The sequence below is a fragment of the Cyprinodon variegatus genome, unplaced genomic scaffold (genome assembly GCF_000732505.1).
Source record: "Cyprinodon variegatus isolate N-32 unplaced genomic scaffold, C_variegatus-1.0 Scaffold297, whole genome shotgun sequence".
Lineage (NCBI taxonomy): Eukaryota > Metazoa > Chordata > Actinopteri > Cyprinodontiformes > Cyprinodontidae > Cyprinodon > Cyprinodon variegatus.
Window position 1 is genome coordinate 379,847 of NW_015150750.1, and position 11,557 is coordinate 391,403.

General features: G+C 37.4%; 1 protein-coding gene across 1 annotated transcript in view; it reads left to right on the plus strand.

The window, feature by feature from the left end:
* Positions 1–11,557, plus strand: part of cdkal1 (CDK5 regulatory subunit associated protein 1-like 1) — a 256,495-nt gene that overhangs the window by 28,706 nt on the left and 216,232 nt on the right. Inside the window, exon 4 of the mRNA XM_015383909.1 lies at positions 9,079–9,163. Within this exon, the coding sequence (XP_015239395.1) occupies positions 9,079–9,163 (85 nt within the window). The remainder of the gene's footprint in view (positions 1–9,078; positions 9,164–11,557) is intronic.

The window sequence follows — 11,557 nt, forward strand, 5'->3', positions numbered from 1 at the left end:
TTCGCCTGTCTGCTAGGCTCAAGACAACCGCGGCTGTCTTGACGGAGAAACCAGGAGAACAGCTGTGCATATTTACGACAGTGCACTTTTACTTTCGCCCTCTGGGGGGAGCCTCGCTGGAAAATCAACACCGGTTGCATAGTGTACCTTTAACGTGTGACGGTTTTAGGGCTAAAAGTACTAATCAGATTAATCAATTATTGAAATAATCGTCAACTAATTTAGTAATCAATTAATCGTTAACTGGATTATAGAAACTTTAAAACTAACCCATTTAGAGCAGTAATTTTATTAGGATTAAAAAAAAAAATTTAACATTTTGCATTTAAGATGAAAAAAATAAATTTTGTTTTTCAATATATTCTATTCAGAACTCAAGTGGAAAGGTTTTGGTTTAACTTCGTTTAAATTAGTAAAAAATCTTCTTTAAGGAACCTTTGGCTATCCAACAGAAGCATACTCGTGACGCCACCACACGCTCAGCTGGTGTGGAGCAGCATTTTACCTCATGTTAATTATAGTCTGTAGATAATACTAAATTCTAGCCTACTAAACTAGCCCCACTCGACAGCGGCCAAAATAATTTTTGCCTGCGAGTGGTCTAGCTTCGATCAATATCCCAGGCGCTAGAACTGGCGGGCCAATCACAACGCAGAGATGTGTTTTGAATTTCTGGATGCAAAGCGGGTGGGGTTTTGAGGGCTTGTCCACAAAGCTGCATGACGCTGGAGAAAACACAACAAGGAAGATGGCAACATCTATTGAACAGTTCTCGTTTGACTCAGCTTTGGAATCAGTTTTGGAAGGATTAGACTTGGGGTTTTCATTGAAATGTGAGCAGGAAGAGGCTCTATGCTCATTTATTTTTAAGAAGGACGTGTTCGCCACTTTACAGACAGGCTGTTTGTTTACACTCCTCCACCAGCTTTCTGTCGCGCTTACTACGTCACAGTCAGTTGCGCTCATTGATCAGAGCGTTGGCCAATAGACACAGACATGGTTGTTCTCATCAACAATCTTCCGATGTCTCATTCATCTGAGCCAGACTGAATTACACATTTAATCTCACATTTAGTCTGGTTTATCAGGCTAACTAAATTCTTACTTTTTTCATTTTTTGGGGGAATAATAATAAATCAGATAAACACAAATAAAAATCATATTTTGCGAAATAAAACAAAAAACTCGCCATCAGAGCCAGCGGTACTTCACACACACGGCTATGCTGAAAGGGCAGGTTCAGACGGGCTAAGGTTACCCCTGGCTGCGGTTAGCCTCGGAGGTCTGCAGGTTGCCGCGGTCCTCTCAACATACATTTTTTAATTGGGCACTAAATCCGTAAATGGGCCATATAGTGGTGCTTAAAAGTATAATGTTCTCACCTCAAATGATCTAAAAATTTACTTTTATAGAGCAACAGCAACAGAAAAGAAATCATTTAATTAATACTCTGAGCTTTGTGAGCGCTCCCCTGGAAGCTGCTGCTGCCGCAGTGCATGCTGGGACAGCTGTCAATCTCAAGAACAGACAAGTCTGCTGTTGTGCATACTCCGTACAGAGGGAGGTCCACGTCTTTAATAAAGTTTTACACTTTTGTGTTAGCGGACATTTGTATTGAAACTATTATGACATTGCATATCAACAATTATTTCAACATTAAAAGGAATTAAATAATTATTTTTCAAATTAAGGTCCTAATTGGCATTAAAATTAATTAATTGTGTTAATTGTGGCATTTGAAATGCTTTATTAAAAAAAAAATGTTTATAAAAACAATTTCGTCAGACATATTATATCACGATATATTTGCGTGGAACTGCTTCCGGTTGATCGCAAAGCTGTATGTTCAGAAAAGAAGCTTGAGTCGGAGAAAAACCAAAAAAAGGGGGGAAAAAAGCAAAAAACAACAAAAAAAGCGGCAAAAAAACGAAGAAGGCAAAAGACGGCAGCAGCCCCACGACGACCACCTGGTGGCAGCAAAAAAATCACTAAGAACAGCATTAAAAAACATTAAGTTAGAGTTATTCGTTCCTGTATAAACCCTGAGTTACAATTATGCAGTCTTTGCTGGAAGTTGTAGTAAGCTGCTATTTTTCAGCAGCTTGTCTTTATAAATATACTTAATGAACGTCTATGACAACGTCTGTGTTTTTTAATGGTTCTTTTAGGAGACTTTATTATTGGGAGGTCACAGCTCTGCAAAAAGCAATGATGGTAAATTGGACACATTTAAAGCAAAATGAATGACAATGAATCATTTTATATAGTTATTAATACCTAAAAAATGTATTCCTTTCTATATTAAATTGACTTAATTATATCTCTCTTCATTTGAGCACTTCAGTTCTTTTTAAACATCCTTCATGTTTATATACTTTTAACATGCATTTTCAAGTGTTGATTCAAACTTGGATTTAAATGTTTTTAATAGTTTCTGTTGAGTTATAGTCAACACAATGGAAATTGCTGCTGACCTCTAAAAAAAATCTTGAGAAATACAGTCGTGACAGTGATCTCACTTTTTTCGATGTATAACATTGGTGAGTGGGTCACTGCCCTGCCCTGCCCTCCAGTCCACCTGTCCTCCCTGCCTGTAAGCCTGGCACTCAGCTGTCTGGTCAGCCTATCAGCCATACATCCCTTGTTGGCTCAGTCAAGTGTGTCTATTCACCCCTAAGCCACCCCTTGCCCTTGCATGCTTCCCCCAATAAACACGCAGGGCAGTATTTCCCAAGGTCATTGTGTTGTGTGTGTGTGTGAGCGAGTGTTGAGCAATTTCAGAGGGCAGTGGAGAAGGAATGATGGTGTGTTTGAAATGTGTGGGATGGATGGAGCGTGGAGGGCAAAAAATAATAAGAAGGAACTGTGTGTGTGTGTCTGTGTGTGGGGGGGTAATTGGGGGTGTGTGTGGGATTGGTTGGAAAGTGGGTCATGGTGTGATTTGTGAAGCACCAGGAGCATCATATTGACCCGCAGGGCAACTGTCTGTCTTTTTTTTTCTCTCTTGTAAACCTACAGACACACACCATCCTAATTGTCTTTAGCTCTTATATATCATCTTTCACAACCAAAGAGAATAGAATCAGATACGCTACTGATCTGTTATTTTACATGGTATTTATTTTACATGTAGAAACAAACTGTATAGACTGACAGCTAGTGTAGATAACAGTGACATATCTCCACATTACCTCATATACTTGATGTAAAAGCAAACATTTCATTCAGTCAGACTCTGTAGATAAAATGGTAATGATATAGTTTACATTGTTCATACATTTTATAGCTGGCAAGGGAGATGGTTTGCAAACCTGTCAAATAATCTGAAATGGGGAAAAAAGAAATTGAAGCTCTAGTGAATATCATTAGTGAAACTGGGGTTATTTCTGGTGCATATCTATAATAGTGAGGGAACTTAAAGGGACCTTCATGAAAACTTTATACTGCTTGGACAGCAAAGAGTCTGGCTTTTTGTTTTTTTTACCTACATAAATATATAAAATCTGCCTGCGGTGACTTTTCCTGAGCTGCCAGATATCAAATGATAGATTATCTATAATGAGCATTTGAGATGCCAGAATGCTCAGTGGAGAGCAAACAAATATGTTTCGTTTTTCATGACACCTCCATAGGAAGTCAGCAGGCAAAAAAAAAAAATTTTCTTGATGACAATCTGGACATATTTAGACCATAGGAAAAAACCCCAAACGATTAAACGGACCTTTAATTGTGTTTGTTAGCTTTATAGCTTTTTTTTGAAGTAGTGAATTGTTGATGTGTGCAGTGAAATATACATCTGTGCTGTTGCATGACGTAATAAACAAATACAATTTTATTTGAATGCCTTGAATTGAAGTAAATCATTTGATAAAATAAAAAATAAGTAGCTTAATGAATTAAAGTATACCAACATGTAGCCGTTTAGCCTTTTCCGCCTAACTTGTTCAGACCTTCTTTAGATAAAGCAGTTTTGTATTGTGAACTTAAGGCATTACTGTAAGTATTGTTTCTGTGGTATTAAATATTTTGATAAAAGAGATAAATGGTTAGGAAAAACCTTTAATCTCCATTGTTGCTCAATAAATTGGTTGATATTCACTGTAGACGTTTCTGCTCTTCTACAGATTAGATTAACAGGCCTATTTGGACAATTTACCGCCGATAAAACATTTCCTCTGATTCACAGATACAACTCCAAGTGTACATCTACTGAATCAAGAAAACATTTAAATTACAGCATTTGCATGTTGCTTTGTCAATATAAAAACGTCAAATCGCACGAAGCTCACTGTCCAAATAAACATAACCCTCGATGAAACTGAGGTTTAAAAAGCAATAACAGACATGGTTTTTATTTTACTGTATTTTCCAACAGGAATTTATTGTAAGTTAGTGGTGCAATCCATTATCACTGTTAACACAGCCCCCGTTTCTGGTTTGAAACGGACACTGAAAATAAATTCTTACTCATAAGAGGAGGAAGTTCTTTGAGAGAGGAAGTCAGGTCAGGTTTATCTTGAAGCCAACTTTATCTTTACTGCCTAACAGAGAAACATTTGGAACCAAAGTACGGCTGAATATCTTTTTGTATGCAGACAAAACATTGGTCTGATCTTCACAGCTCTGGTTTTAATTTGCAGAGTATGTTAACATGTTTGAATAAAACTTGAGTTTGTGCAAATAAATGCCATACTTTTCAGTTAAACTGTGAGCAGCATCGGTTATCAGCGGACGGCTGACTTTGATTCACAGTTCAGAGTTTTGTTTGGTACACATGCCTGCATATTGTTAATCTCTGACTGGGCAGCTGAGCCGGATCTATGATTCCATGGGGGGAAAGCTGCTCACACCTTTGGGTAAATTGACTTCCACCAATGCAAATACAGCAAAAAACAAGTATTTTAAGTTCGTTAAAAAGGAACAACATTATTGCATATCAGCATGATCACACAATCATTCATTGTGGTTTAAGAACCAAACAGTTGATTTTCCCATCGCTGTGGGGTGCTGCTTCTCCCTGGCACTGTTTCCACTCCCCTGACTAGCCTCTGCATTCATGCATTTATTTGTTTTTCCATCTCTGACCCATACATTTATTATTTTTTCCCATTTCTTTCCCAATGTGTAGCTGCAACTCTCTCTCTCTGACTGTTATTCTAGCTATACTTTTTTTATGCACCTGCTCCCACAACTACTTTGCCTCATCTCCATAGGGTGCAGTGTGATTGGAATGTGTTATGTATGACCCTCTGTATATGTATACCCAAACATACACACACACACACACATGCGCTCAAATACTGACCACAGGTGCTGGATCCACAACATGCCAATGTCTCAAATAATTCAGTCATAACCAGGAATGACCTCCCGGATTACATCTAGTCCTGCCTGTGGAGATGTTTTCCCACAGTATAAGATTCTGTTTAGGTCTACATATACCCAGACAGGTTGAGGCAAAGTTGGGTACCAACATATACACACAGTGGTTATTATACTAGGGCCAAAAGCTTGACATTGAATGTTTTCTTACTAATTCCCATTCAGCAATAAAAACCCAAACACTGTCTCTGCTGTGGGCAGATGAGTTCTGTAAAGGAAGATGCTAATAAAATATAGACAGTCTACTATTACTGCTGCTGAAGCATAGTGTGACATTAAACATATAAATAAAATATCAGTAGAATATAAATCCTCCTTACTAAAGATTTTTTTTCTATTTATTTTGAAACTTTTATATGAGAGCCCATTTGTATAGACTAATCCAGTTAGAAGTAGGTATAACACCACACCCTGCTGGAGAGTATTTTTAACAACAGATGCATTGGTTTGCACAGTTTTACCCTCTGGGCTCATTATCAGATAAGTCAACAGTTTTTATCTACTTTTAGTTCTAGTAAAGTCTCACACGCTCATATAATCTATGAGAGGCAAAAAATAAACAAATGAGCTTCATGCAATTGGTTGCACGTCTATGCTTATGCAAATCTTATGCAAATAGGAGATTACCAAAATTTTCCAACAGTCCAACATGATTTTTATGTTGTGGAAACTTTTTTTCTGCTGAGTCAGCAAAGGCTGCTTTCTCATAGTGTGATAAAAGTTGCTCTGATGATGGAGCCATGTATTTTATGCAGCGTTTTCCCTAAAGGATAATTATTTCTCTTATGTTTTTGTTTTAAAAGACTGATGTTTTCTCACCAGGCTCATAGAATATATAGGTATAGTGCTAAATCCTTGGCAGAAGTAGAGCAATAGGATTTTTTCAGGGCTTAATATGCCTGTATGTACTGGAGCTATTCTCTGAGTGCAGGTTTTAATCCTTAATCACATAATTTGTGATGAGTGTTGTGCGTGGGGTTTGGCAGATCTTTTTTGGTTTGTTTTTTCTCTGTTTATATGATGGTGTGTGTTGCATACACTTAAAACTGGCAGTGAGCTTGTTGTTGGTGGTCTTAAAAAGTCCCTAGGGGTAGAGAGGAAACAGGAGTCGCACAGCTGAGATTCCTCCCAGCGCTCTATTAGATGTTTGTTTTTTATTTTTAGAAGAATAAAAAAACATAATCTGCATCATCGAATTGAATTTATCATGTAACATATTTTTTATTTTATATATATATATATATATATATATATATATATATATAAAAACATAGTATTTTTCTACTCTCCTACCATGTTCCTTTCTACCATTCCACCCATGTAAATACACAGAGCCCTCCGCTTTAGGAACCACTATGTTAGAGAAACAGAAGTGTCGGTTTCCTTCAGGCACTGTTCTGTTTGATTGTTCCCTATTTTATAGAAAACAGCCAGTGTTTAGTAGACAAGCAAATGCTGAGAAGACGACTTGTTTGGTTTGATATGCTCTGCTGCAGAGGAGGAACGGCTTTCTGTCAATGTTGCTTTACTCATCAGTTATTATCCTGATCAGTAACTAGCCTTGAGAAAAACATCCGATTGTTAATGAATGTTCACCTTAATTGAGCATTTTGTCAAAAGCACTGAAATATCAATTGACCCCTCGAATATCACAGTCTGTTTTATTTCAGGTTTAAATATATTTGAATTCAAATGAAACTTTATGGTACTGAGCTTCTCTGGTGCAATAAAAAGCTTTTTAAAGCCCCAAACCTCTTAGTGTACAAAGGAGCCTGGACTGTTTTTTTTTTTTTTTTTCTTCTTTTCTTATTGTTCAGGAATTGATGTTTAAAACTGCGCTTAAAATAAATGCACCTTTGTGTGTGCTTTTGGCCTCATTTTGATGTCTTTCTACACCCATAGGACCCTGTCCTCAGAGAGCAACAGTTGTTGAGATGTTGCTACACCTTTAATGTTTGACGTTTGCATCCATCATCCACAACCTGCTTGTAGGGTTGTGAAAGCTCAAAGTGCGCTACACGTTTTATCAAAAATGTATGATGCGTTAAGTCACTTAACACATCACTGGGCACTGGGGCTGACGCCTCTGTTGTCAGAATTTGAGGTGTTTCTCATCTTAAACAACCACAGACTGAACTCATCTTGATGTATGACAGTTTTTAGCCTTTGGCGCCTGCTGAATTTAGAGTGAGGACATCAGGTCTGTAATATAACTCTTAGTGAATCTGTGCATACATGGACATAAGTGGTTGCTGATCATACTAAAAATATTTTATATTAACAAGTCAGTCTAGATATTCTGATCAGAAGGATTGGAATCAGGTTATAATCTAACTTAAGCTGGTTATATATAACTTATCTGTCAGATGAACACCTTTGAGCATCAAGTTATTCTTATGTGACGCATTTCCGCCTTTAGTGGCTTGTCGCTGAGGCTAGCTGTTACCAGATTATTCTGACGGACTTGCTTACATCACATATTTGGTTGGTTGTTTCATTCTAATTACTTTTTTCCATATTAACCTTGCAATCTGTTTTTATGTTTTGTCTTTTAATCAGATTACATTTTAATCTGTAAAATTTTGTGTGTGAAATCATCAAATCAACCTTACAGGCAGAAAAACAAAGCTCCCTATTGTCTACTATCCAGTTATTTCTAGTTGGAAGGGAAACTGTAGTTACATACTTACTGTCGGTAGAGTATTTCTCTTAAGCTGTATGACTTTATATATAGCTACAAACTTAGCACAAGCGCTCCAGGCGCTAACGGAAGTGGTAGCGTTGTGCAACACAAAAACCCTCCGGCTAGACCAGTGTGCTGCGTATTTAACAGCATTGCTTATTACAATACAATAAATTTAGCAAAGCTTCGAGGCAGATAAATTTCCTCGAGGATTTTTTGTAATCGAGTTACTCGAGTTACTCGATGAATCGTTTCAGCCCTAAACAATAACAACAAAAATTAGGTGATAAATTAACTTAGGGGTTTCGTTTTTACCCCTGGAGCTTTGATCCTGTTCGGTAAGTATAAAAGCACAATCAGACTCTAATGTACACCAAACTACTGTGGCTTGAAGAGGTGGTCTCGGTTCGGCTCCAGATGGACTCTGATGCACACTTTTTGATGTCTTAAAACAACTGTACTCTGGCCCGATAATATAAATATATATCATGGGCATATATTACCGTTTCGTGCCAGATTAGTATCTCATTGTGCATGTTTAGGAGATTTAATCTGCACCTTCTCCTGAATCGGGTAGATATTTAAATTCAGCATCTCCAATGCATCAGCATATTTTATATAAGCAGCAGCCACACTTCATTTCCAAACAATATAATTTGCCAGCAGTAGCACATGCAAACCATATAGAATAAAAGGCAAGCGCTAATAAGGCTTTTCAAGTACTGCGGCATTTAGTCCCAAGTGGGAAAAAAGGGGCTGACTTTGGGTTGGTCTAAGGGACACAAAGGCTCAGGTTTGAAATGAAAAAGAAAAGGCGTTAAAGGTTCTTTTTAATTAACCGTGAATAATGTATTATTGCTGATTTGTCTTTTTGTTTATCTCTCTCTCTGTCTGTCTTATCTATCTTATCTAATCTATCTATACCACTTGGCTTTTGTTGGCTCCTGTGTTTGTGTTTCATTTTTGGCCATTTCCATATTTTTACCAATCTAAACTGAACTTTGTTTCTGCAGATGACCCGGCAGATGCAGACCTGTGGTTGCTCAACAGCTGCACCGTGAAAAACCCTGCAGAGGACCACTTCAGAAACTCCATCAAGTATGTTAATAATAAAAATAACACAGACCTCCTTCTTTAATGCTAAGCATCGTTTATGGTCATTTGAAGACCGTTTCTAACATAAAGCAAACAAGTTCTGAAACCAGAGCCTTTCTTTTCATTCCTCCCTGAATAGCAGGGCATTACAATGATGGTGTGTGTAATCTATTTATTTGTTTAATATTATGAGCTGACATGATGTAGCTAAATGAACGTTATCAAATGATCTTTTAGAAAATCTATGCAACCAGTGCAGAACTAAACCTGAATACATGCAATTTTTTTTTGTACCCAAGAGTAAATCAAGATTCAAGACCAAGACTAATTGCAAAAATGCAACTAAGATCCTAAAAATTCCCTTAGACTTCTCGGGCTTCAATTTCAGCTTTCCCGTAAAAAAAACAAACAAGAATTGTTTTCTAAAGGAGACTAATTTTCCTGCAGAAACTTATATCAAACCCTGTGTGGTCGACCTTTTGAGTTTCAGTTTCAGACTCCACCTACTCATTGTTTCCAGAGGTGGTGCACACAGGGAGAAAAGGAGAAACTTGTAAGCTTTTGCATAATCACTGAGAAATTGAGCTAGAAACTGTTTTGCATTTTGATTAATTTGGCACGAAGCACACACACCTGGCAAATACATGCTCATGTTTCACATGGAGCTGCATTTTTTATTTTCTTTAAAGTAACTTTGGAGTATTTTACTGCTTTAAATTGGTCCCTCACTTCCTCTCACACTGCTGCAAAAAATCTAATGTACTCACCGAAGAGTAAAAATCAAGTGGAGGCTTGGTGAAAGCAAATATTTCACCTAACAAAGGCATTTTAGTCCCTTCTTGCTTAAAAACAAGGAAATATAAATCTCTACCTTCATTCATCATTTTGTTTGGGGACAACTGTTAAATGATTAACATTTACAACCAGGTTTGTAGGCATTAAAATCAAATTTTTTTTAATGCCAATTATTTGTCCTACGGAACATTTGTACAGATAAGTACATTCTGCCAGTCTCTCTTCAACAGCAACATCTGTATGCTCACTTTTTTCCCTCTGCCACAGCATTTCGTATGCAAAATAGTCAATTAGAAAAAAAATACAAAATAATAACACTCTTCAAGAGTTTGAAAATGTCCTCTTTGTTAGTGCCCGACTTTTCTTTGACAGGAAATCACCCAGCTGTAATGCTAATGCAATTAATGCTCTATTCACCAAGAAGAACACACACATACACACCCTCACACACGCATGCATAAGGGAGGCATAAAGTTTCTCTGCCTTTCATCGTTCAGTACTTTCATGATTGAGAAGCAAAATGAGGGGGTTCAAGATCAGAGGGAATCCAAATGGCCACTTGTCATCACTCTTTAAAAAAAAAAAAAAGTCTTTGTTTTTCTGAGGAGGAGGCAGGCATGCTGGCTGCCTCACACTCGATCACACGCTGGCCATGATGCCGGCGCCTCCTGGTACCACAAACTTGTACTTGAATTTCATGTGTGTTTGTACAGGCGGGCGTCAGGGTGGGACAGCATGCTAAGAATTACTGGATGGGGAGTTTGTCCACAAGAACCCGAGGCCCCAGCTACTCCACTTCTGATATTTTTAAGAATTGTCCCCAGTGTTTAGGATTATAGTAAAGGACAAGGTAAAATCTGCGTCAGTAGAAAGATATCAACATTTACATAATCAAATTTAGGATATCAATCAAAGCATGGCTTAAAGCGGTGCTTGGATAAAGATTCTTCTAAAGTATCTATCTTTATGTTCTTAAGCTGAGGTTGGAAGTTAATTAGAAATGCTGTCAGTTAAAGAGACTCTTTGATAGAAGAACCCATAAAATCTGCACAACTGTTGTTGTTTCCAACAACAGAAGGGTCTTGCTACATTTCATTTACTTACACATTGCATGCTTCAGCACTTCTGGTTATTGTTTTTTATTTTTATTTTTTTTAAGACAACAACAACAAAACCGAAAATTCCCCACCAGGAAGGAACAACAAAAAAACAACAAAAGACAGGAAGAAACCACGAGAAAAAAAAGAAAAAAAAGAATACCAGAAAAGAAACAAACAAAAAATGCAGAAGAGGAGAAGAAGAAGAAAAGAAAGCAGAAGAATGAAGAAGGTGTCCCTATGTCCTCCAGGAGTCTAAGCCTATAGCAGCATAACTAGAGATAGCTAAGAGTTTAGATTTTTGTTTTTCAGAGCTTCATAAATATTCATATTCCTTTAGTCGTTGGTGAAGATTCCCAGTCATCCATAGTTATTCCAAAAAAAAGGATGGGCTACTGTATAAAACCTCAAACTCAACACTATTCCTGACATTTTGAATTGAAAAAGCTTCCTGGATGGGAAGCGACATGTCTTCAAACTTGCAAACAAAGTCCAGTGGTTTGTT